We start from the raw sequence: 26,194 nt of genomic DNA, 5'->3' as shown, positions 1-26,194 counted from the left end.
GACTTCGGGTCTCCTTGGTACCGCCGCCTTCCAAATCACGAATCTGTCAGCAGCGCGAGTCCGTCGGGTGCCTTGGAGGCAGGCTGGGGCAGGAGGAGCAGCAGCAGCACCTGCGTGTCCTGCCCAGCCCCGCCACCTGGGAAGGGACGGGGGCAATGGCGAGGCTGGCCGTGGTGGCCTCCCTGCCTGGAGCATGCGCCCGGTGCCGTAACGTAAAGACCCCGAGGCTGCGATATTGATTCATCCCATTACTTCCGTCACCGCTCCTAGACCCGCTCCCCAGGCCTCCCTCGCTTTGAGGGTATCTGTTGAGCGCAGCAGGGTGCCGATGGTGCTGGGGAGGCCGTTCTCGCCTGGGTGGAGCCTGCGCTGGAGGTCCTTTAACGTCCCTCGTCGGTGAGGTCAGAAGGAAGGCGCGCGATTCCTGGAACCGCTATCTGTGGCTGCAGGACGCGGGGTGGGGTGGGGTGGGGTGGGGTGGGAGGCAGCAGCGCGCTGGGTGCTGCCCTGCGGCAGCTCCGTTCAGAAGCTGAGCTCAGCCCCGAGCTGGTAAATCCTCCGCCTGATTGCCAGGAAGCACCGGAGCGTTGGTCTTGAGCCATGACTTACTCCTTGTGGGCAGCACTAATTCGCCGGATAGTAAGTACCCATGGAGACGACGGGGTGCTGGTTCCACTGAGGCTGGTTTTACTACGCCGCTGTCGGTGTTTAGATACTTAGAAAGAAAAAACACACATTGCAAAATATTGTGTGCTTGCTAAGGCCCACCTGGTGCTTTTTCTTAAATATATGGTATTATATTCTTGATGTTTCTGTTAATTTCATTAGTGATCCAAAATATATAGTTTACCTTTTAGTGATAAGCCTTAGAATCATTAAAATAGTCGTATAACAATGCAGGTTGGAAAGGACCTCTGGAGGTCATCTAGCCCACCGTCCTGTTCAAAGCAGGGTCAACTGTGAAATAATAGATTAAAATTTTCATAGAATAAGGTATAATTGGCACCTTCCTTGCACGTTAGCGGGGAACAATTGGGGTAGTTTCCTGGATTTGTTGGGACTTGTAAACTGTCCTTGAGTGCAGCGACACACCTAAAGGGTGGGGCTGTTCTGAATATGGGCAGCTTGACCAAACTTCTGACTCCTTTTACTAAAATTAAAAAATATATATAATTATATATTCATCTGTATATTTTATATATATATATATATATTTAAAGGCAAAAAAAAATCTCTTTGAATTTAGTGTTAATAAGGCAGATGGTCAACGCTTCATCCCTTTGTGCAATTACCTATTCATATTCCTTCTGCGCCAGTAGATTTTAACTTCTCATTTTTGCACTTCAAGCTGTGGGGTGTCATTTTGGCTGTCTGATGTCTCAGTCTGTTTTGCAAACAAAGATTATATTTAAAACTGTGCAGATTCTGACTCGTGAGATCTCTTTCAACTGGTATTCCTCATGTGCCAGGTCTTTATTTCACATCGGTGTGAAAAGAGTGTTTCACATAAATACATGCTTTCATTCTTAGTTACGGATAATTTTTGCACTGGTAGGAGCAATATTGTGTGTGCATCATTTTCAGGAATGGGAAGTTACAGGAATAATCAATCCTGGACTATTGCCAAAAGCAGCTTAATTCCAAGGGAGTAAGTGCTGAAAGAGCCATAACCATAATGTCTCATTTTAGAAGCAGCAGAGCTAGATGTGAATGGGTTGCACTGCTCTGCTGTTTTATTTCGTGTGAAAATTAAGTTGATTTTATCCTGGCTACTATTGTAAGAATTATGAAGTTAAAGATCAAATCTTGGAGAATTGCTGCGTTTGAATACTGGGTGGGGAGTAGTATTTATTTGATTGGGGACATATTTTCTTGTATGCCTTCCGTGACTATAAATAAGATGGTTCTTAATTTGGGTTTATCTTTTGTGCCAAGAAGAGAGCAGACCCCATTTTTTTTTTAATTTTGAAATGTCTTTTCCTTTTGAAACGTCTGTTTTTACTGTGTCACACACATTCTGTTTATCAGGGAAATGGCTGTATCTGGCCTAGCTCCATGGGTTGGACACCTTGTCTTTCAAACTTGGTCTCTTCTTCCAAGGGATAGATGGGGAAAGAGAATGGGCCCCAGATATTTGCAGAAGTTTGAGTTAATAACAGATAATTCTCTCTTACAGGAAAAAAATATTCCATATTCAGAGCAGATCTGTGAAGGGCAACAAAGGCCAAATGTGTCAGTTCTCCATCTCGCAGGATCTCCATTTTTGTGGAGCTTATGCATTAAACACAACATATTTTCATCTGTCCAAAGAAGTGATCTTTAAAATCAGGATTTAGGCTAGAGAGCAAAGAATGAAGGAGAAATTGCTCGTGTTTAGGAGCAGGACAGACTGGAAGTGTTTCCTCCTTTTTCCCCCTTTGCTTGGGGCAGAGCCAGCCTTAGGGCACGAGGCCGCCTACAGTACCCTGGTGTGGGGTGGCGTGGCCTTGTGGCAGACCTGGAAAACGTCACCAGTGCATTCAGCATCGCATTATTTTCCCTAGACTGTCATGTTTTAAAGCCTTCAGTTTGTAATTGCAGTTTGTTCTTCATTCATGCTCTTTGTCAGCAACACCACGCTGTTCCAACCAAAATGTTAACGCCAGCAAATGTATTTGGATAATCTAATTTTGAGTTGCTTGTGTCTAAAAGCATTTCAGCTACAAAACAATACAGTGGTTACCTACAGTTCTCAGAGAATGTGTGCAATTTTGACTGGCATTTAAAAAAAGATAGTTATTAAGTATGCAGAGAGCATGGATGCTGAAAGAGGATAGAAGTAGTGAAAGCCAGACTTTTGTTTTTTTTTTTAAAAAAAAAGCAACCACCAACAAAAAACCTCTACTGTTTTTATTAAAAGTAAACTTGTAGTTACTGAGACTAGGCCTGAGGATCTGTAGACTTGCTGGAACGTTTATTTTTTCCAGCTCCTTGTTTGGCCTGATAGAAAGTTAGCTCCACAAACCCTGCCTCATTTGTCCTCCCGGCGTCATGGCCGTAACGATGCTTTTACTGGAATGAAGTCAACTTCTTGGAATCACTGCTTGCTAAGGTGGGTACTGTGTCAGGCAGTGATGCTTCCAGACATCATCAGGGGCTGCGTGGGACAATGAGTCACAAAAGAGCATCGTAAACCATTCAGTCGCATTTTAACCCCTGCCCCGGAATGGGGCTGCAGGGAGAGATGGGCGACCCTGCTCTCAAAGAGGCGCCTTCCTCCAGGAGCCACGTGCGGCGATGTGACCGGGTGTAGCAAAACGATTTCCTAGAAGTTGGAGCATCTAACTCCTTACGTTTGGGTTTCTCGGTTTGTTTTGTTGAATCCAAACTCACAGTTCTACAGAAGTAGTAAAATTCTTTCAGACTCATTTTGGTTGGAGGATGGAGAATTCCTATCTGAGAGCTAGCTGTCGTTTTGGTTATGAAACCACGTCCAAAAATTCAAATCCGTATAATGGCAGGTAAAACGCCACCACAAACTGAAGAATATATGCCGGGTTTGTTTGCAGTGTAAAATTTATTAAGAATTACTGAAGCTTCAGATGAGCGATACATTTGTATCCGCATTTCTTTCCTGTTGCTGCTGGAATGGTATTATTATCTGGGTTGTGCATATTTTCTGCTTGGAACCATCATTTTCTTGATAACACTTCATTTTTATAAACAATGTGCCCCAAGTGCAGTACGTGTAGCTGTTTTTCTGCTGCTCCCATTCCTGTTTCTGAGCTTTTCAGGTCATGTTTTTAGTTGGAAACAACGTGAGTAATGGCCAGCAACACGGTGTATGTTGTGCATAGAGATAATGCACTTTAGCTGTGGTACGTGGGAAATACTCTCCCCCTGTCCAAAAGGCTAACGTGCTCGCGTCTGTTGGCTCGTCTGCGGTTTGTGGCCATGAATGTTGCTCGGGGGGTGTCAGCAGGGCTCTGTGCGGTTGTTTGTGCTGCCACCGAGGCTCTCTGATGCTGCAGGCACAGCTCTCACTAGAGACGCAGCTCTTGTGCAGAAAGCGGCAGAAATTGATCAATTGTCTGTCCATCTTAATTACAGGAATCAGGCATCATGTAACGCGAGATTAGGATTAAAAGGATTTCATAACAAGCGTCCAACTGAAAAAAGCTGAGCTAGCATGGAAGTAGGAAGGAGAGGGAGAGAATAACAATTGGCACTTGCTAGAGCCTTCTTAGAAGCGAATTTGCCAAACGGTGACGTGGCCGCTAAGTGACAGCAGAAAGCTGAGCCCAGGAGTGTTGGTTGAGCCCCTGGCGTAAAGTGTGAAGCTACGGAGAATGTGTGGGAACCAAAACACGTGCCCCTGCCGAGTACGAGGAAATGCCCGGGGCTTCCAAGAAGTAGAAGGCGATTTCCCATACCCCTGAGCTGGCTGCTAGGGGAAGCAGACACCTTGCTCGGGGTTGAGTGCTTGTACCCAGAACGGACTGAAAAATCTCAGAACTCAGCCTACGCCTGGGCATGCGTGTATAAGGGGCCGTTGGACTTGAACCTTGGGGGTCCCTTCCATCTTGGGGTGTTCTATGATACCATGTATGTGTGAAGGTTAATAATTACTTCCAGTGAATTATGAGGCTGTGAGAACATCTGAAGGGCAAAAAGCAGGAAACCTGTTCCGTATAACTCACAAAATGGGCATCTACTTGAGCCTTACAAACTGAACATTTGACTTTGTGTAGTGACAGCGCATTGGAATAAATAGCAGAGCCTTTTATTGTTGTATTACACTTGGCATTAAAGTAGACAACTTAGTCAATAGCAAAGAGTATGATACGGCTAGGAAATGGCAACTGCTGGTGGTATGGCTGGGGAAATAATCAGTTTGTCAGAATCTGAGTAGCCAGCATGGGTGTTGGTAGTAACCCTGAGTCATCAGTATTTTATAATGCTAAAGTGGCATTCTTCAGGTTAACAAAACTAAGGACACAAGGAAAGATGCAGTCTCTTTCCCAGAACCTTTTAGTATTAAGGAATTCTGCTTCATCGAGTGCTCTCATTGCTTCACGTGTGTTGCCCGAGGCTTGCTTTCTTGGTGCGGGCTGCCTGCGTGTGGCGAGAGCCTTCCTCTCGGTGCCCCTTTCTAGCATCAGGCCACCAATTTGTGGGCAGGTACCAGTGCTCAGCACCCGCCGGTCGGAGCATGCCGGCGGGTGAGCGCAGCACGCTGCGCCGAGAGCGGGGCACGCGGCGGCTCAGGGCCTGGACGCGCTCGCGCGGTGCCCGGTGCTGGCTCCGTGCCCGCTGCCTGCGTCAGCCCCGGCGTGGGCGCCGTGCTGCTGCCGGGGGGGGGCTCCGTTCAGAGCCTGTGCCGCCCCTTCTGCAGTGTCTGTAGCGAGGCTGGTGGTGATCGAGACTCCAAATATAAAGGCACTGAGCTCCGCCAGTCTGCTCGGCGTAAATGTGCAGGACGCCTAGAAATAGCGTGGCTGGATTATAAAAGAGAGCAAAGGGAGCTACTGAATTTTAGACTCGGCACCTGTAGGAGAAGCGGTAACCCACAGCGTTGCAGAAACGTCCTTGAATGTGCTAAGAGATGCTGCTACTCTTCTTTTTTAAGGGCCACGCTGCTCTTGTTCAGAGAGGCAGATGTGGATGCCATCAGCTGAAGTGGACGTGTTGGTAGTTTCCACAGCGCGTTCTGCTAGGTGTTGTTTTCTTTTGTTTATTTGTTTTGTCCTCTGAAGAGAGAGAAAGCCTGGTACAGGTAGAAAACAATGTCATCTTTGCTTACAAAGGCCTCATCTGACGGCAGTTGATATGGCACTAAAAGCTGCGTCTGTGTTCAGGGATGCAAAAGGAACCGATGTGTTTAATTATCTACACAATGTATTATTTCAGTAGCTGTCTAACTTCGGTGCTTAATTCAATGCAAGAAAAAAGCTCGATGCAAGAAAAAAAGTATAGCTGTGTTACGTTCTGGAGCAAATGAACATTGGTCTGCTGCAAATCTAGGGTGCCAGCAGCAGCGGCCGACCCATTTCTGTCCCCTGGAAGGGAAGGGCCCTTAGATGCACTGATTCCCTTTTATTTCATAGATCTGCTACCTTCATAAAATAATTACTTGAGACATGAAAGGTCAGAGTAGAACACAAGCAAAAAGCACTGCAATCTGTCCTACTTTGTGTGTTGTATTTAAACTTTACATTAACACAATTCCATTTGTCAAAGGCTTTCTAGGAGCTGGCCTTATGCTTATTTATTTATTTACGGTTTTTATTTTGAAGGTCTTCCAAAGAAAGAGCTTAAAAAAAAGGACTTCCATTAAACCCAGGAAGCGAGTTGACGCTTCACCTATATGTTTGAGGGAGATTATATGTAGTCCCAGCAGAATTCTCTGTTTGTATAGGTGCTCCTAAAGCCTTTGTGCAACCTGAGATAAGAACAATCTTAGAGCAATGTGGAATTTTAAAACTAGCTAGTTGGTTCCTGCCTGGTCATTTGCCCAGGAAAACTGCTCGCTTTATATACAGTCATTGTTCTGAGTTCACAGCTATTTTCCGTGTTTAAATTTATTCGCTTTTCTCTTGTCCAAGTTTTAACTGGTAGATTCAAAAATGCCATTGTAATTAAAATCCGTAAGTCGTTTAGCCAAGGGATAAAGGAATGAGTAATTGTTTCCATTGCTTTGTTGCAGGATCAGCTGAAGCAGTGCTTCTCCAGACAGCCCCCTGAAGCGAAGGACACAGACACGCTTGTGCAGGAGCCCGACAGCCAGTATGGTACCTGGAACGAGCAGCGGCGCAGCGGGGACAGGTAAGGGGAAGCAAGGTCCCTTCATTATGCACGCAAATTTCTCATTAGCTGATTAATGAGAAGAAATTGTTTGTCTGGTTTTCACTCAAAACACTCAAGTGTGCGTGCATACGTGTATGGATTCTTGCAGTCACTGGAACAGGAGCACACAACTTTAAAGCTTCTTTAGTCTGTAGGTGAAGAAAAATTTCTTTAATACCTGCAAACAGCAATAAGGTTGGAAACTTAGACTCCATCCCCCAGGAAGAATGCAGTATCACCAAATTGTAGGCAGTGCCGAAAACAGCTTGGACTGGAATAGATTTAACAACTCTGCTGCTGCGTGAAACACCAGCTAAATGTTATTTTTTAGTGCTAAAATGGTAGAAGATATGGGAAAAAAAAAATTTCTTGATTTTAAATACATGAAATGGCTTTGACTAAATTAACATAGGTAGTGTAACTTTTTTCTGCTTTGTATTTGTGTTTGTTTTAGTAATTATAACCAGAAACGTACATTTTCACATTTAGGTTACCTGCTTGTGTGATACATGGATCTGCATAGGTAGAACCAGGGTTGTGCAAGGATTTTGTTAAAGTTGTCCAATTTCTGCTTCTCAGGTAGATAAGGAAGTGGTCTGATGATGCAGTAGGTGATGTAGGGTGCCCTAACAGTTTGGGGATTTGTTTTACTTATAACAAAAAAAAACCAAACAGTAATAAATTTGATCTCTCCCATGCCAGTTAGCATTGCCTTAAAACCTGTGCTACTGGACAGGCTGAGGGCCGGAACCAGTTGGAAACTGGTGCCCCGAATGCTGGACACGGGGTCAGGCCCCAGGGTGGTGTCGCGGTGCGCCTGCAGTCCCCCTGCTAAGCGTTAGGATGCGATGCCCACATCCCAGCCGCTTGGAAGCGTGTTGGTGTGAAGTGGAGGGTGCAATGGGGTACCAGCTGAATGAGAGGTCGCATCAGTGATGCTTTTCTGTTGTTAAAACTACTCAATGGAATAAACCTAGAGCACTGAAGTGTGATTTTTTTTCTTCTCCATCACCTGTAGTGCATTCTGCTTGATCTGCCCTGCTTGAGCCAGTATCTTATCTGCTCAATGTGGTTTGAAAATAGCATTTTCCTTGCTCTTCTTAATGCTATACATGTTGAAATCTTATAGCAGATATTAATGTCAGTTATGCTTGGTGTGTTTTACACTTGAGAGCTGTGGGTTATAAATATTTTATTGCATGTGAAGGCAGGGTAGCTTTCAGCTCGAGGTTCAGCAAGCTGACAGTGACATGCCAACATCTAACTCTTCTGTAAAATTAACTGTGATTTTAGTAATTTATGGACGTTTTCTGACATCAGTTTCCTAACCAAGGTGCTTGTCTCAGCTCCAAAGCAGCTATTTCAAACCCGGGAGACTTTTCCTGCTAAGAAAAACACAACATAAAAATTCAGTGTTATTAAAGCATCAAACTCTTAATCCCCATGTCCTGGAATTTTGTTTCCTCGGGAGTAAATGTTTAGTTTCCAATTATCTTATAGCATAACGATGCCTGCAGAGACGCCCCAGCACTTTGCCATGCCCTTGCTCTGCTTTAGCCCGGCGTTGGGCTGGCGGCTGGGAGAGCAGCGCCGCAGGGGCAGTGCTGCCATCGAGCTGCTCCGGGGACAGGAGGGTCACAACGGTGTCACCAGCCCCCTGCCTCGGAGACACTTCCGATTTCTTGTGAAAAGCAGCATTCCTTTGCTTCTTGCTTCTTAGTTTGCATGATGGAGCAACGCGCTCTTTGTGGTCTCAGCACTCTCCCGCTAGAACTAATTAAATTCAATTGCAATCAAAAGTGAAGATTGATCTCAACTGATTGCACGTGTGTGATAACCATTCTGCTGGTATTTCTGTGAACTACATGAAAGATAATATTTCAGAGTGCAAGTATCTGTAAGTGAAACTTGTTGAGCAGTGTTGGTAGCTTAATGGGTACAATATATAGAGATACGCTCATAAAGTTTGAAGCCTTAAGCAGTAGAGAGAAGATGGATAACACATCTCAGCACTGAGAGCTGGAAGCATGTTTTAAATGTCTATATTTGACTGTTATTCTGAAAGGACTTTTTCCCCCTAATTTGCTATTCAGATGGGAGAATCCACTGTGCATAGCAGATTGTTTGTGCTCGAGTTATCCTTGCCATGTTTGGTGATTAGCTGTGCCACGGTGGTTTGTATGCGGCGGTGCTGTAATTGTGCAAGAGCTCTGAAGGAGAAGCCATTAGAAAGATTTATGAGTTAGAAACCACCAAGTAGAGTAAGTTCAGTGAGAAATTTTTTTCTCCCAAATATTTTCAGTTTTTGAAACACTGCACTGAGTCGTACTAGCTGAAGTCCCGGGCTGTAGAAGGGAAGAGGCTTTCTGGAGATGTGCAAATCCGAGCGGATCCTTTAACATCGCCATCATACATTTTAATTTCCCCGAAAGGTGCTAAATCTCCAGATTGCCACTCTTTTTCTTATCTCTGCGTTCTTCCATATTTCAGTGGATCTAGAGCCTAACGCTGCAGAAACCAAATATCATTTGAGGTAACGAATATGAGACAAAAACTTCCCCTGGAGCTCATTAGTGCCATTTCTTAATTATCTTGGGGCCCACTGCTGGAGGAGGGAAGAGGCATTCGCCCGATTCATACTGGAACCCTCTGTGCAGTATCCTCTGTGCCAGGCTGGAAATTATATCATGTCCTGCTGCTCGGTAGAGAGCTGTTATTCGGCAATAGGCTCCTGAGTGCTTTCCTCCCAAGACTGCTGTCGCTGCGGGCTGCATCAAGCACCAAGGTCTGGTGTTCAAAACGTGCGTCTGTTCGTACGGGTGCATTCAGATGTTGTGTTTTAGAACAGTTTTCCTAAATACTTGCCTCAAGAAAAGGTGCTCAGTAACAAAAGACTCTTACTGAGCAGAGAAAAAAGCCGAGCTCCCTAAACACGTTAGATTTTGGTTTTCAACTGGAGCCTCCTAAAACCAGATGCACGGCAGCGCTCTCCTTGCTGACAGCAGAGTCTTGCCGTGTTCCCTACAACCTGCTGCTAAAGAAATGTTACTGAACATGACTACAGTCTTGGTACGGACTCTCTCCTGTGTTGGCCTTGCCAAAGGAAGGTTTTTGGGGGTGACACCTCCATGCAGGTCGTGGTGCTGCGTGGATGCTCCCGGGGAGCCCCTGCTTGTCCTGAGGCTCAGCTGCTGCCTGCCGCTCACTGCTAAGCCCCAGCCATGGTGGTAATGGGAATGGCTCTGAGACACCCCAGGATATAAGGGAAGGTCCCAGCCTCCCTCCAGCCCCAACAGCTCCCCATCTTGAGGCAGCCCTGCTAACGAACCGCCCAGTCTGGCACTGGGGCAGAACAGGGCGAGCGTCCCGGCGGAGCGCATGGACGAGCCCCTAACGCTGCTGCGTGATCCGGTGATGATTGTGTGAGATGAAGTGTGTGTTTCTAAACATTCAGATGGGCTTGGAAGAGCAAGGAGAAGAATCTTTTAGCAGCTTCGCTCTGCCCGAGGCCTGCAGACAGGATGTTTTTCTTCAGGATGCTCTCAGACGTGCACAGTGCCAAAGTGGACGGTCTGCGGCTGCCGTACATCAAACGGGCAAACTGCCGGGGCTCTTCAGCAGCTTGCCCTTTCGCTGGTCTTGTCTGTGTGTATGTTTGAAGGGGCCTTTGTGCTGGGGAAAAGAACCCCCAAGCAATGGAAATGCACTGTGATTGAATTATTGCAGTTTATCTGCGTACTTGCATTATCTACTACTTTGTAAGTGCAAGTGGGTGAAGGAGCAGGGCAGGTCTGTGGCTGAGCGCTCGGTCCTTCTGCAGCCAAAGGGAAGGGCGCCTGTCTTCAGCATGGTGTGGGGCCTGCCCCTCTGATTGCACGCTGTGTCTGACCCTGCGTGATCTGACCCTATTTTGGAGCAGTTCATAAATGCTTCAGCGCCTTGGGTTACCTTGTGATTGTTGACACGTGATCCAAAATATCCTTGCATGTATTTATTCACCCTGAAGGCTCATAGATTTTGTTTTCTTAATTTGCAGCTTTGTGCCTGAATCTCCGTCATCAGAAAACGATGTCATTTCAACAAGAAAGCAACCACCAAATAGCCAGCCATCGTCACTGTCCTCCCAAACAGAACCTGCCTCCCTGGTTGATCACCATGACTTCTCAAAAGACCAAAGGAGCACAAGTTTGGACCGTTCAAGCACTGACATGGACTCTACTGATGGGACTGATTTACCTCCTCCAGGAGACGCCTACCCTGATGAAAAGACCACTGACTTCTCCTTCATTGATGTGAGTTACCAGAATGGGAAAGGAGACATTCTCCTTCTGTTAACTGGGCTGTTGCCGGCACTAGCCATTGCACAATATTATTTTCCACAAACTGCACTCAGTCTTCCTCTGCCTTTTCTTTATCACACTGAGTTTTCCCAGCTGACTTCCCGCTTGAAAAGTTTGAGTGAAGCTGCAGAGTACTTTGAGTTTCTCTAAGGCTTAGGTTTTGAGAGATTCTAGTGAGTTATTGGCGTTGGTAATGTCTGCCCATGGCTTAATGACGTTGCTGCTTCTCTTTCTGCTCCTCGGTGAGCTGTAACGGAAGAGTTAAATGGCTCCATGAACACCAGAAGCGTAATTAAATAACCCAGATAGCTGGTGATTGCTGTGCTGTGGGACATGCAGACTTAAGACTATAAAGATGCTTATTAATATTTTTCTTATTTACAATTAGGCTCTTTCTGTAGAAGCTTAGAATTGCATTTTAAAGGCTTTTTCATAATTAAGAATTTTCATAATTAAGAATCTTGCAGCTAGTATAGAAACAGTAGCTTCTGCAATGCAGTTAGATGAAGTTTAGTGTTCTCTATGTGCTCACTAATGCAACTGTTAATTTTTCATATTCAGTATAGCATCTAGGAAGTTATGTTTTTTCTTGAATAAGAGTTTGTGCGCTTGTTTTTTATTATATAATATGTGATGACAGATACATTGGTAAGGGCAAGGCTCCCAGCTTAAATGGATCATGCGGGTGCTAGGAAGGTCTCAGAAACACTGCCTTGCCTGTCGAAGCGTCAGAACGCCTTCTGAATTGATGAGTAGACTGCTCTGTAAGACGTTTGAGGGATGCAAGCAGGCTTGTGCTGGAGGCAGTTTGGTCTGGTGCAGCAGAACTGGCTGTTAAAATCACAGCTGCTTCCTGCGTGGGCTGTCAGAAAGTGCCTCCAGCCAGCTCTCTCCTCCTCTGGTGTTGCCATCCACGGGGACCTGCGGCAGCCCGTGTTCTGCCAAAGCAGGTGCTGCTCTCATCTTCCAGCCCACTCGGGCTGCGAAACGGAGTCGGGCTCAGGAAAAGGCTGCGTTTGGTAGCCCGCTGCTGTGAGCTCCCTCACTGCGAACGCCTTGGCCTTGGTGTCAGTAACCCTTGGGCAGGAGATCCCGAGTGCCCCCTGCTCCGGAAAGGAGGTGTAGCAGCGCGAATGGCTGGCGTTTTGTCTGACCGTCAGCAGTTCTGCAGGTAGCAGAGGTGGCCCTATGTCGTGCAGTAATCTGGACAGCTTAAGGTGTATTGTTAAAAGCGTTGATAGCTTAATGTATGGATGGCAATACGCTGTTTTAGTGCGCAGCTTATTCCTGACCTGAAATCTCTTGAAAACAAACAGAACGTACCTTCTGAAGAGAAGGAGGCCGAGTGATGTTTGCTGAATGCAGGCACGTCTCTAACAACAACTTGCCTTTAAGAAATAAAAAAAAATACAGCTCCTCCTTTTGCTTTGTAAATGTAATTGCATTTCTGTTGTGCACAGAGCTTTTTGAAATGACTGATCACAAACATTTTCTGAATGCCGTGACACTACCTTGCGGTCTGCCTGTTCCTGGTGAGCTGGCTTGAAATTTCTGTGGATGGCAACCCGCTCGAACAATTAAATTATAGCCCTCGACTGCAGCAGAATTTAGTGCAGTCGCTCTCTTTCGATCGCAGTCTTCTGATTGGCCTTCAGCTGCTGGTAGCTAGCAAGGCCTGCATTCATAATACACTTTAGGAAACAAAATCCTGTTTATTGCAGTTACTGTTTTATGAATTCACTTAGTGAAACTAATTCATGCAGATTAGACATCCAGTCAAGAGAGATCAAAGAACCAGCATTGCACCCAGATAGCCACAATGTAGCATATCCTCATCATAAATTCTCTTTAATATAGTTTTAAGTAACTACAATAATAGTAATCAAGCAAATATATATATATATTTAATTAATCTGAATGGGTTAATGCTTTAAAGTAGGGTAGGAAGTCATTATGGAGGAGGTGACTTTTATTTCCAGTCTGGTTGAAAGTAAGGGTTTTTGTTTCTTTTCATAGCAAACCACTATTCTGGACTCCAGCGCTCTGAAAACCCGTGTGCAGCTCAGCAAGAAGAGACGCCATCGGGCTCCTATTTCCCACTCTCTTAGAAGAAGCAGAGGGCTGGAGTTTGAAAATAGATTTTCTTTGACAGAAGAATCAGATAGTACCTGGATGTTTAAAGATTCTACAGGTATGCCTCAACTATCTGAAATAATTAGTTGTAATTGGCCTGGTTGTAAGGGCGGGATTTTTTGAATGATGTAACATACCTGAAGTTGCATCAAGATCTAACAACAGCTGCTGCTTCCCATCTCTGGGTCATCCTCTGAATCGAGCCTTCCCCTCTGTCCCTTGGGGTCTGTGGACTGAAGGAAGCCCTGCTAGCCAGAGCTACAAAAGACCAGGGTGAAGGAGGGCTTCAATGTAATCTTTAGCTTCTCACAGCTGATACAAGTTTGTTCATGGAGAAAATTCTGAGTTTAGAAGCTGTTATGGTTGGATGCGTTCTCTAACATGTTCTTTATATCTAAACCTGCATGGTTTTGATAAGGGCAATTGTAATTGATCACGTTCTGTACGTGTCTCAGAAATGTTCTTTCTTTCTGGCATAAATACTACAGGACTAAAGAAGCCTAGTTAAGGAAAAATCACCTCCTGTGAATCCATTCTATTAAAAACGTCTCCCTCATGGCCTGTCCTATTACTTAGGATGCAATGAAGAAATGCATCAGGCATTGAAAATCCTTGCTTGTGGAGGTGATTGAAAGGTTCAGTGCACGTACTCAGATCCATGACTTAATACCTGTAGCACTTTGGTGCTGTGGTGATACGTGCTGCAGATATTCTTTGATATTTCCGTGAGCAAAGAAATAATTTGTGTTTTGTGGCCTGTTCTTTTGAGAGGCTGGTGATGTTTTTGTAACTGTGGGGTCCTATTAAAAAAGAAGTCAGTTTTGTGTTTTGTGACCTGCCACTTCTGCTTTACCTTAAAGCCTATGAATATATGGAGGAACGTGTGATCAAACTGATCTCTCCTTTAGCCTCCTAATCAATGGAAATGCTGTTAGGCATGTGCGGGATGCTTTGGTGCAGATCTAACAGACCTAAAATATTTTGAAGACTTACCTTGGTAAGATATGCTGCACAGGAAGCTGGAATATAATCATCAACTACAGGGCCCGGTACATGTAAAGGCAACGGTACCACTGCATGTTTGTCTGCTGCATGCAGACTGGGCTTCTCAGTTGCTTTGTATCAAAGCCCTGCTTTGGGCAGGGGGTAGGATGGATAACTTTCAGCTGTCTCTTCCAGTCTAAGTTAATCTCATATTCTGTGATCAACTGAGATGTTCAGAAGCAGCATTTGTTAACTTAGGAGTACCTTCTTCTGCTCCCTTGTGTCTGCCAGCAAGAAACCTTTCTATTGCTGAGTATTTAGTGTGTTTGTTGCATTGATCTCTATTGGAGTGCTGAACCCATTTCTGGGGTGCATTAATATTACTCTTAATATTTTTTTGAATAGAGGCAGAGGTCTAGAACAAGATAGAGATGAAAAGCTTGCTGACTAATTTTTTTCCCCTCTCATTTTTTTTTTTTTTTAAACGATTAGAAGAGAAGAAAACTATGCAACAGGAAGATTCTGATGAGGAAGAAAAGACACAGCGTGCTGGGAGATTGTCTTCTGTACCAGCTCAGAGACTTCCCATATTTCCAGGAATGGACCACTCTGTTCTCAAGGTGAGCAAAGGCAGAACACGTCAGATCAGATTTAAACTGTTCCAGTAGCTGCAGATGCTCTCTAAGAATAGCACTAGGATGTTGCTGAAGATGACCGTGCAGCTTGGGGTGTGTGTGTGATATCTTTCTCACTTTTGCACTTTCTTTCTCTTTAACTGTTGGGTAGAAATTTTAAGTGACTTGGAAAAATAAACAGCTTTGCAATAGTAAACGTGTATTCAAAACTACACAGATTTGTAAGGAATCCCTTCACTGATTTCAGGCATGGATTTTTTTGTTCTTATAAGTCTGAGTGATTTGTTTTGCATTGCAAAGAGAGTCTGCTGCCTTAAAAAAAGAACCCTAATTCTTTATTCTTATTTTTTTAGGCCCAACTGCGGAAAAGACACGAGTCAGAGAGTCCTGGTGAACTAGGTTCTGCTCAGCCGTTCAAATCCCCTAAATCACAGCTTGGAACTCCTGGTAGCAGAATACTGCCCTCCAGTGTAGAGAAGGAGGACAGGTGAGAGACTTCCATGAGCCAGAAAGATGCTAATGCTGTGGTGGAAGAGAAATAATGCAAGCAGGCTTCCTGAGGCCTTAGAGAAAATCATGTATTTCTTTTTTTTTTGTTTTGTTTCTGGGATGAGTTTTCATAATGAAAGAGTAAGGAGAGTGTTTTTGTATATTTTAGGTCAGAAGAAAAATCTCCTCAGTGGCTGAAGGAGCTGAAATCAAAGAAGAGACAGAGCCATTATGAGAATCAGGTTTGAAAAAGGTATCTGCTGACACGGAAAGAGGGGCTTTGCTAAATGAAAGCATGCAGTGATTAAAAGAAAAGTGGAAAATGTTTCCTTAATGTGTCACTGTGACAACTCTGTAAGCATAAATATTAAAGCAGACTCTTACTATGAAATGTGCATCCAGGAATGTAAAGTAAATCTGTGCTGAGGCAGAGCAGTTTTCCTAGAAGGTTAATGCGCAGGTGATTCATTTTCACTGATTCTCTGCAGGCAATTTTATTTTAACAACCCTCAGTCCGTTTGTGCTGCCATTTCACAGTGCTTCCATCAAACAAGAACGAGCCTGTCATTGAATAAGTGAGGCCTGTACACGTTTTGAAATCTTTGGAGTATGCTGTTCCAGCAGCATTCTGGACAGTTCTTGGACATCCAGTGTGTCAAATGGGACAAGACCAAGACGCAATACGCATTTGTTGGGGCTTTCTTCTTGCAGATACTGAGAGGCGTCTGACTGCTTTCTTGACCGTCTCACACAGTTACTTCAGTAGTTTGTCTTTCTTTCTTTGCAGATAGTGATTCTAACTAGAAGAAGATAAAGAAGTTTAACAGAAGCCTTAACTCATCTGAACTTAAAATTCACGTCATGTTGCTGCTGTTTGCTTCCTGCCTCAACTGCTATGTGCATGGTGCCTTCCTGTTTTGTGGAGAAAGCTGCTTAATATTCATAGTCAAATACAAAGCTGTATCTTTTCAGGTATGGAAGGATAGTCACTTTAGTCACCTACCTGGAAGAAGAACCTGTGGTTCATAGTTAGCACTTCAGAAAGTCTTGGAAGATTGTAATATTTGATCTAGGAGTGCTGTGCACTGGAGAAGTCCCCCTCATTGTTGAACAAAGACTCCATTTCTACCTATATGTTCAGCAACTCAGAAGTATGACTTTTGGTAGATGTGTTAGGTGTAAGGCTGGGCTTTGTGTTTGTTTATGAAAATAACAATTTTAATCAGATTTATCTTCTTTTGTGAAAATATAGTAAGCTCCTATTTAGAATGAAATTTGTGAAAGGTGAGAGTGAAAGAACAAATTATGTTTACTGCCATACTGAAAAAGGAGACTTGATTATTTTTTGTAAAATGTATTTTTGATTGGCTTATATTTACATGTGATCTGCAGATCTAGCAGATCGATATAATTTTTAGATGAACAAATTGTTAATTTTTGTCACTCTTGAAGTGGTATATTCTGTGTTTTGTCAGCATGTGGAATAATTGCTTCATTGGAATGTCTTTCCTAAAAGGATCAAGCAATAATGTCAACCAGTTCTCTTTAAAAATATATATATATATATAAAATGTAAATACTGTTTTTTATAACAAAAAGGAAGGGAAGAGGGAGGATGTTCTACTCATATCAGGGTTCCAGTTAATTGTTGAATGTCACTTTAATAGCAGTTTGGATAGTCCCACTTCATATTTTTATTCGTTAACCTGTAAATACCAGTTTTAAGTTTTTATTTTTATGCTGATTTTGTGGGATAACCTAAATGTGATCTTCAGTTTCTCAGATTTACTTTTCTTCTTTTGATAAGACTGATGTCCTAATAGCCGTATAGGTAGTCTCATGCATAACACGAGTGTTATGAGTATCACTAATATCTCAACTATGTTAACATCTTTGAATACAGATTCTGGAATATCAACCGAGATTTCCATTTAAGACACACTTTATCCTTTCCCCAAATAAGTGCTCTTTTCAGTAAACCTGTAAAAATGTAGCCCTGGAAGGGAGGTTATTCTGTCGTGTCAGTGTTCCTCACGACGCAGCGGGGAGCGGCGAGCCAAGAAGCGAGCTCTGCTCTGCTCTGCTCTGCTCTGCTCCTCTCCGGGCCCTCCTGCAGCCGCTCCCTGCTTCCTCAGCCCTGCCGGCGGGTCCTCTAACTACTACAGATAAAGCACCAGCACTTGAACTCTTTGTCCTTTTCCTTATGATCAGCTTTTCAGAAAGCTGGATTCGCGTGGGGTTGCCACAACGCTGCATCTGCTAGCCAGAGTGGCATGCCTGGTCTGCTGTCTATCGAGCCTGTAGCTGCCAAAAGCATGTGCCAATTCTTCTCACGGAGGAGACGCAGATGAGGTGATTTTTAGTCCCAGTCTGCTCGTAGGAAATAACAGCAGTGTGTCAAGAGGCGAGTCCCATATGCACATCTCTCTCCCAGATTTGGTTTCAGTCGCAGCTCCCTGTACTTCATGGAGATGAAATAAGGATGATTCTCTTACGTAAAAAAAAAAAAAAAAAAATTCTTGCTGCTTTGCCCTATTTCATATCAGAGCTGTTGCCACCGTTGCAATTTTACATCCTCTTCTGCCTCTTCTGCTACCAGCTAAGAAATTGCCCCCCATGGTTTCTGCCCAGTGTTTCATTCCATGTAGCTTTTAGCCCTGGACCATGGGAGACAGACTTCCATTTGAGTGCAGTCAACCAGACTGCGAAAGAGCTACTCGTAGCTAAATTTTAAAAAGTTGCACATATTTTCTTCCCTTCCCTGAAAAGGCAAATCTTTAAGATGAGCTTTGCACACGTGTCTTTTGGGATTTTTTCAAGGCAGCGTTCAAGGTGTGTCACCAGTTCTGTCCTGTGTGACGCAGGCACATCACAGCTCTGAGCAGCAGCGTTTGGTGTGTGAGAGAAGAGAAGAACGATCGCTTTCCTCTTGGTATGCAGGTGAAGTGGGGCTTACTTTAAAAAGTATCTAGAAATCAGGTAAATTTCCCCTGCTTACAAGAATATTTACACAGGCTTAAGTGTAGAATTCAGCAAGCTGGCAGTGTTGCATTACCAGTAGTTGGAGGATTTACTGTTTGTTGGTCTGATAAACGAAGGCCAGAAATTCTTTAACTGCAGTATTTGCTCTGTGTATGAGGAAACTGAGGGGATTAATGCTAGGTGTCCACAAAGCCCTTTGAATGTGTATGCATTTCCACATCTGCTTGGACAATGCACTGAAACTTACTGTATTTAGTAGTTTAACCTACTACTGAGAAATGTTTAATGCTTAAATGTCTAATTAAAAAGCATCTTTAGAATGTTGAATGGGAAAGTGTTTTTTTCTGATTTATCGTTTCTTTATGTTGTATAAAAATCAAATATCTACTTTATTCCCTTCGGGTTCTCACTGTAATAAAAGATCTATGAACATGTTACTACTTCTTAAATGTTAGAACATGCTATAATACGCGTTATACACTTTATTTTAATTCTAAATAATGCTTGTTGAATTTCTTGCACTTGTACTTTCTGCCACGTACTGTGTTTGCTGTTCATATGAAGTGGGACGAGCTCTTAGCTGCAGCACGTTGTTCAGGTATGGTTTTTCATTAATTAGAGGAACCTGCCTTGGAGCGGGTGTCAGCTCTTGTCCCGAGTGTCTGAGTACCAATAAACACGATGGAGAGCCCGGCACTCCCAGTGGAATTCCGGCAGTGCCCTCGTCCCTTCCTTTGCAGCTGGTAGGCTTTTTCCTGCTTCCTTAAAGAGCTGCGTCAGTAGCGTGTGCATCACTTTAAAAAATGAAAGCACGTGGTTTGTGGAATTCAGAAATACTTCTTTTCTGATTGCAGTTTGTTCTTACTAGTAACAGAAACACTTCCTTCATTTTAATCATCACTTTGGGATTTTCACAGCCTTTCTGTTCCTTTTTATTGGAAATTCCAGTTGTGGATTTTTTCTTTTTCACTTTTCTGTTTGAAAAGTCACATTTTAGAAGTCGGCGTAGTTTTAATTTGAGTACTTAGCTGTTCAGAGTTTTGCTGCTTTGGTTTTACTTCCTGCAGAGAAAGGTGCAATCTCTCAGCTCCTCAGCCTTTGAAGTCTGAAACCTTTCTGTAATGTGGCTCTATAGGAATTAAGGCTCCCTTCTGGTTGCTTGCACAGAAGTTTGCTTTACTCTGCTACTTGTAGCTACCATTGACAAACTGTTAAATGGGCTACGTGTAAAGTTTATACGTGCAAACTGCTAATCAGCCATTTCATCTGGAGCAGCAGCATCCGTTTATAACTTTAATATTTGTGAAAAAATCCTGAAATAATGCCTCCTGTCTTAGGTGTTAACTGAGGCCATGGTTTGATGTCTAAGTGTTACACGGAGACCTGGTATACCAAAATACCTTAGTGGGATCAGGGCTGTTCGAAGGCAAATATTTACAAATACAATGCTTTTGAAATCTGTACCCCAGTAAAAGGAACTTCTCTCTCTACTCCTTACTCTAGAAAGCATCTGTGGCTGCTCCTACCGTACTGTTGCCCTTTCTACTGCTTGTAGAAAGCAAGAGTGTCTTTGGCACACTTTTATCTGAGCCTCCGGACTGCGTGCCCAGGAGTGCTGCGATCCCAGCCCAAATAGGTTCTGCTTCTGTGCTACCCGAAATGCAGTCAGAGCGAATCGGTGGGAGGAGAGCCAGCATGTCAGGTCCACTGAACGTGGTATTTTGGGGAAGGTAGTGTGTGCGCTCCGTGGATGCGGTGGGGTGAAGAGTTTGCGGATGATTTAATGCAGATATCGAACTCGGACAGTAAAATGCCCCTTTCTCCGGGGGCAGCTCGTTTCACTGGAAGATGTGTGTGGAAGATGGGCTGTGTGAGACGTGTCCGCGCCCACGTCCTGCTCTGCGCCCTGCGTCTGCTCAAGTACGTGCTGTGAAGGAAAAGCGAACGTGAATCCTCACATGGGTGATGGGAAAAGAGGGGGGTGGCCTTTTAGGGAGGACGGGGCTTTTGTGGCAGAAACAAGGCTCCACGGAGCTTTAGCGTGGATTTGGGGATCTGGTGCTCAGAGGCTTCTTCCCTGGGACCACCGAGTCCGGGAGCCTCCGGTCCAGCCTGGGTCTGCCTCGTGCTGGTGCGAGCGGGGACGTGTGTGGTGGGCGTCCTTGTGGGGCAGGCTGGAGATGGCTCCTGGGGGTCGGCACATCTCCCTCCCCGGCAGGCATCCTCTCAGCTCCAAATATTCTCAAAAATGCCACCTGCAATAACTTCTGACCTGACTGATGGGATTTGGAAGAGGAGGAGAGGCGAGGTCTAATGGCTTATGGATTTTCTCTTTCCATATTAAACGTGAAGACAGTATCGAGCCTGTTTTTAAAGGAGCTATTGTACAGATAAAAATGTTTCTATGTTCCACGTAGCCTTATAGAATATGTAAATAAGGGTCACACAGTAAATATATTGTGCTATAAAAAATATTTTGTACAACATAATTTCCTAAGTAATAAAAGATATTCTGTCTGTTGTATGGTACAACTAGTATTTTCTAATAGTACACTGTAAGGATTTCTCAAAGGCAGTTAAGAGACTGACAGCAAAAGGAAACAGTTCTGTTAGGAAAAAAACTCACTGAGATCCCGTGTCCCTTCTGTCCCTTTTGCAACTGCCTTACCAAGGTGCAAGCTCCAGGAGTCTGGGTAAGGAGAGTCGTGGGCACTGCAGAGCTCGGTGTGCGTGGGGACGCTGGTAAGGAGTGGACTGCTAAGGAGAGCTGCGTGTTTGTCGCCTGCTGAAACAGTTACGTTTGGTAAAAGAGACAAATCAATACCTTCCACTCTCTCCTTTGAGTCTTCCTTCTGTATGGAAGTGGGTTTATTTTTCACAGACAAGAGGTTTTGCATTCAAAGAAAAAAAATGTGGAAAAAAAAAAAAAAAATGATAAAACTGACCTGCTTTCAACTGCTGTCCGTGCCGGTGGCTGTAGGTGCAAAACGTCACCCGGGCAGTGAGACCCGAGGCTTGTGCAGAGCCGTGCTGCCAGCTGTGCCCCGTGGGGCTCTGCCTCCCCGGGGCGCTGACCCTGCCCCAGCCCCGCTCCCGGGAGCCCCCGGCCCCAGGGGGCTGCCTCTGGCCAGGGGGGGCAAAGTCCCCAGGGGGGAAGGTGCCCCGGCCCCCAGCAGCAGCGCAGCGAGGAGTGGCAGCGGCTGCGGTGTCTGCGGGAGGCTGAGCGCGGCGCTGCAGCTCTGTGCTCCCGGGGGGCCCTGGGACGGGGTGGGCATGAGGGGGTTTCCATAAACATCTCAACTGTGTGGGCGCGACGCAGGGATTGCAGCAAAGTGCTCGTCTTGGGGCGTTCCCACCTGGGCAAGGCCGCAGAGGGACCGTGGTCCAGCCCTGGGACAGCCGGACAGCCTTCAGGCTGACCGGTCTGGCCAAGCAGGGCTGTAGCTTCTTGGCAATTTCATTAAATGCTTCGTGTCTAGCTCTTCGTTTCAAGACAGGGCCCACTGAAAGCAGGTGGAAAACCCTGCCAGGTGGCAGTAACCACAGCACTGGGATTCCACCTGGATCTCAGTGAGCCCTGGGGCAGGGCACCCCGCGGCCACCAGGTCTCAGTGGTCTCCAGTGCTTCGGCGCTGCTGGAGGTGGAACAAAGCCTGGAGAACGGGGAGTCGGGCCTGCTTCCCGCATCGCAGGCTCCTCAGCTGGGCACATTACAAAAGGGCTGCCCGTTTTTTCCCCCCTCTGATCGTGCTTTGCCTGTGCAGGTGAATCCATCCACGTAAGAGGGCCCCAGAGCCCCGTTCACCTCCTCGAGCTCCGGGGCAGGAGGCTCAGCGGGGCGCAGAGAGGGAGAGGGGACGTGGTGGAGGTGCTGTTGCTGACGGGTCAGAGCCTGCATCGGGGCACCAGCACAGCCCTGCTGTGCTCGAGCCCAAACAAGCTGCAAATGTTTTGCAATTTATTTTTTTGGCTTTGCGCTGTGCCTGTTTCTAGGCTAAACCCTCCCCTTTACTGCTGATGGGAGAGTTTTCCAGAGAACCTGGCAAGGAGCAGCGTGAACGTGCTGATGCGAATTTCGACGTTAATCTGCTGCAGATCGGGCGGCACGTTTGTAAGGGGCAGCCGGGAGAAATCTGAACAACGCTTCCATGGTGCGCCGCGGGCCCACGCTATTGAGATGAAATCTCATGGACGGAATCGGGCGGACGCGGCTGCTGCATCAGCGTCCGAGCAAAGTGCTGCCCTGTTCAGCCGCAGCACATAAATAGCGCCGCTGCCGCCCGCCACCAGCGCGGGAGCTCGCCGGGAGAGGTAGCGACCTGCTCTTGGGACCGGACGGGGCTTTAGGGAGGCACCGGCGCCTCCGAGTGTGTCGTAGCGAGTGTTTTGCTAGCGCTGGGCAAGAAGTGATGCTGCAGGGCTGCCGTTAACTATAAGGACACGCGTTGAGCTCTGTGTCTTTTACTCCTCTTCTATTAACGTCTCGAAGACCCATTGCGTTAGCATGGCAGGAGGAAGGGTGCTGGGGTTTCCATTCAGATAGGACCCAGGTGCCGCTGGCAGATGCTGCAGGAGCTCGGAGGTGGTCTCGCTGCCGTCCCGTGGGCTGGCGCAGCCCCACATGGGCTGGGGGCATCTCCTACCCCAGGGGCTGCTCAGCCTGCTGGGGTGGTGGGGGAGGCCGTCGGCTGCTGGAAGCTGAGAGCAGGCAAATCCCTGCTGGAAACAGGCCAGGCTTTTAGACACGAGCTCGATGAGCACCTGGGGAGGCTTCCCAGGGTGGGAGCAGGATCCCCAGACCCCTGGATTGTGGCCGGGGCCAGCCCAGGCTGCCCTGGCCCCGTGCAGCAGCACCGGGTGAGGGTGCAGGGGGGAGAGGATGGCAAATGCACGAGTGCTTCTGCCCTGGGCATCCCCGTGAAGTGCCAGAGCCTGCAGCTGCCCCGCTCAGCACAGACTGTGTTATTTTTTGTTACCTGCTCTTCATCCTCTTTATTAAGCGCTTCCTGGTTCAACGACTCGCATCTCGCATGAAGGTGGTGCCGCGTTGACCTCCTACGATTCGGTTTTCCAGGCACGATGACTGAGCAGCAGAGTCCCCCCGAGCAGATGGCGACTGGGGAGGGCGCTGGCGAGTACGGTGGCAACTACAAGGTACGGGGGTGGCAACCGATCGCGGGCGGGCTCTGCTGGGTGCTGCCGCTCACCGTGCAGCGCAGCGTGCGCCGAAGGCTCGCCCGTGCCAAAGCGCCGCGGTGCGGGCTGGCGAAGCAAGCAGCCTCGTAACGCAGCAGGGTAGCAATGTCACCGCTGGGACAAACATGTCCGCGCGCGTGTCAGGGCTGCCGGCAGCTCTGCCCCCGGTGACTTAGGGCTGCCTGCAGGAGGAGATGCCTCCTCGTGCATTTGTGGCTTCCAAGTAATTCTGCCTGGCGGTCTGCAGCGCGAGCGGCTGCGCAGCGCTTCGCTCCAGGAGATGGAGCACTCTGTCTCGGCCGGCGGTGCGCGCAGCGGCGTTCCTTCTCCGTGTGTTTTTTCTGGTCGCGGTTCTCACGCCCATGGGTTAGCGGAAGGCTGGGCTGGGTCTGTGAGAAGCTGCGGTCCAGCATCCGCACCGGCGCGGCAGGTTGGCAGGGCCGGGCTGTGCCCCACCGAGCCCTGCAGCTCGAGGGGCGGCCTGAGAAACCGCTCGGGAAGCTGTCGTCTGCCCCTCTGTACGGGCAGAGGTGCGGTGCGACGGCCATCAGAATTAATTGCTTGGTGATTGGGAAAGAGGTAAATGAGTTGTGAGCTCTGCGGGGGCTGCGGCCCTTCCCCAGCGTGGGACGAAGGCTCAGCCGCTCCTGGCCATGGGAAGCCGGGATGGGAGCGGATCCTGCACACGGGGCTCTCGGCTGCCGGGCGGCAGAGAGGTACCAGGAGCTTGTGCTGCCTTCTGGTTTGGGCTGGAAGAAGTTCCCGAGGACCACGGGTGTCATCTCCATCCTTTGCTGCCCCAACAGTGCCCAATCCTAGGCCCAGGGGTTTCCAGCCATGGCCCCACTGGGACTTGAGATGAAAAATACCAAAAAATGAGCTGGTTCCCAGGGCCGGAGCAGGCCACAGGAGGTGATAGGATCAGCGGGAGCCTGAGGAGGAAGCGATGTGCTGCGAACCCAGCCCTGGGGCAGGAAACCGCAGCCGAGCGGCCCCGGAGCTCCGCGGGCACAAACCCTCTGCGTCTGCGGGGCTGCCTTCGAGGCGGGGAGCTGGGCTCCAGCCCGGCAGGGCTGAAACACCAGCCTGTGCTTACACAGCAAGCACCTGCAGCTGGAACCCGGCTGCCAAGCCCACGAGAACGTGGTGGGCTCTGCTGTCAGAGAGGAGCAATGGCCCTGCGCAGTGTCCCCCGGCAAGGGGACGTGGTGCTGAGCCCCGCAGCGCCTCCGTGCGAGGCTGGTGCTGCCTGAGTGCTTGCCTTTGCTGTGCACTCATTTGCCAGGGGTGTGTGGTCCTGCAGCGGTGCAGGATGTGTCCCTCCCTGGCTGCTGCCATCTCTGCCCCCCCCCCAGGTCACCATCTACGAGCTGGAGAACTTCCAGGGCAGGAGGTGCGAGCTGACGGAGGAGCTCCCCAACGTGGCTGAGAAGGAGCTGGAGAAGGTTGGCTCCATCCAGGTGGAGTCCGGCCCGTAAGTCGGGGGGGCGGAGGCCAGACAAGCCCCGAGGCCGGGGGTCCCCACCTCGCGCTGGGGCGCTGTCCCCGTGCAGGGGTGGCCGTGACCCCCTCATCCCGCAGGTGGCTGGGCTTCGAGCGACAAGCCTTCGCCGGGGAGCAGTTCGTGCTGGAGAAGGGGGACTACCCGCGCTGGGACTCCTGGTCCAACAGCCACAACAGTGACAGGCTGATGTCCATCCGCCCCCTCCAGATCGTGAGTAGGGGCGGTGATGGGGTCTGCGGGGCTGGGGCGGGGGGTCCCTGGGGCAGCCCCTCACCTGCGTGTCCCCCAGGACAGCCCCGACCACAAGATCCACCTCTTTGAGAACGTGGGCTACACCGGGCGGAAGATGGAGATTGTGGACGACGACGTCCCCAGCCTCTGGGCCCACGGCTTCCAGGACCGCGTGGCCAGCGTCAGGGCCCTGAACGGAACGTAAGGACGGCGGCACCGGGGGGTCCCGCGGGCGGCTGTGGGGGTGCTCAGCGCACGTTCTGCAGCGGGACGGGGCGGCCCGCTCCACCACACCGTCGTTCCCCAGTCTGGGGACTGGGGCAGCGTCCCTGGGGCTGAGTGATGGCTCCTGGCCCTGGCCTGGGGCTCTGCAGAAACAGCGGAGCTGGGGCACGGGGGCTCCTTCCCCGCCCCACGGTGCCGCTGAGTGCTGCCCCGTGTCCTGCAGGTGGGTGGGCTACGAGTACCCGGGGTACCGGGGCCGCCAGCACGTCTTCGAGAAGGGCGAGTACCGGCACTGGAACGAGTGGGACGCCAACCAGCCCCTGATCCAGTCCGTGCGCCGCGTGCGGGACCAGCAGTGGCACCAGCGGGGCTGCTTCGAGAACAGCTGAGGGGACCCCCGGCCCTGCACCCCCAGCACCGCCCGGCACGCCGGGGGCAGGCTGACGTGTGCTGCAGCCAGCGCTGTGACCTTGGTGTTTCTTTTTGTGCAAAAACCTCAATAAAGCTCTGAGCTGGAGGCTGCTGGGAGCCTGCCTGGTGGGGGCTGGAGGCGGGGGGGGGGGTGTGCAGTGTTTTGAGCCCTCTGCTGCAGCGGGGCGAGGACGGGGCCACGGCAGGGCCCAGCCTCCGTGCACAAAGCAGGAGCGTGC

General features: G+C 48.1%; 2 protein-coding genes across 6 annotated transcripts in view; both read left to right on the top strand.

Annotated features, from left to right (window-relative positions):
- Positions 1-18,722, top strand: part of KIAA1671 — a 72,562-nt gene extending 53,840 nt beyond the window's left edge. For all 4 annotated transcript variants that reach the window (XM_083803744.1, XM_083803741.1, XM_083803743.1 and 1 more), the window contains exons 7-13: positions 6,686-6,804; positions 10,862-11,117; positions 13,182-13,356; positions 14,775-14,902; positions 15,271-15,404; positions 15,576-15,659; positions 16,194-18,722. In XM_083803744.1, coding sequence (XP_083659870.1) covers positions 6,686-6,804; positions 10,862-11,117; positions 13,182-13,356; positions 14,775-14,902; positions 15,271-15,404; positions 15,576-15,654 — 891 coding nt within the window. In that variant the 3' untranslated portion in view covers positions 15,655-15,659; positions 16,194-18,722. The remainder of the gene's footprint in view (positions 1-6,685; positions 6,805-10,861; positions 11,118-13,181; positions 13,357-14,774; positions 14,903-15,270; positions 15,405-15,575; positions 15,660-16,193) is intronic.
- Positions 18,723-20,907: 2,185 nt separating this feature from the next.
- CRYBB3 (crystallin beta B3) lies at positions 20,908-26,061 on the top strand. Of its 2 annotated transcripts, none has more exons than XM_083803765.1 (6): positions 20,908-22,699; positions 23,463-23,542; positions 24,940-25,058; positions 25,166-25,298; positions 25,378-25,520; positions 25,768-26,061. In XM_083803765.1, the coding sequence occupies exons 2-6, from the start codon at positions 23,468-23,470 to the stop codon at positions 25,931-25,933; spliced, it is 636 nt and encodes a 211-aa protein (XP_083659891.1). In that variant the 5' UTR covers positions 20,908-22,699; positions 23,463-23,467; the 3' UTR covers positions 25,934-26,061. The 2 variants fall into 2 exon arrangements, with proteins under 2 accessions (XP_083659891.1, XP_083659892.1); XM_083803766.1 differs by having other exon boundaries at positions 23,389-23,542.
- The last annotated feature ends 133 nt before the right edge of the window (positions 26,062-26,194 follow it).

Source organism: Anser anser (assembly GCF_964211835.1).
Source record: "Anser anser genome assembly, chromosome: 18".
In the NCBI taxonomy this organism is placed as follows: Eukaryota; Metazoa; Chordata; class Aves; order Anseriformes; family Anatidae; genus Anser; species Anser anser.
This window is presented reverse-complemented; position numbering and strand designations above follow the sequence as displayed.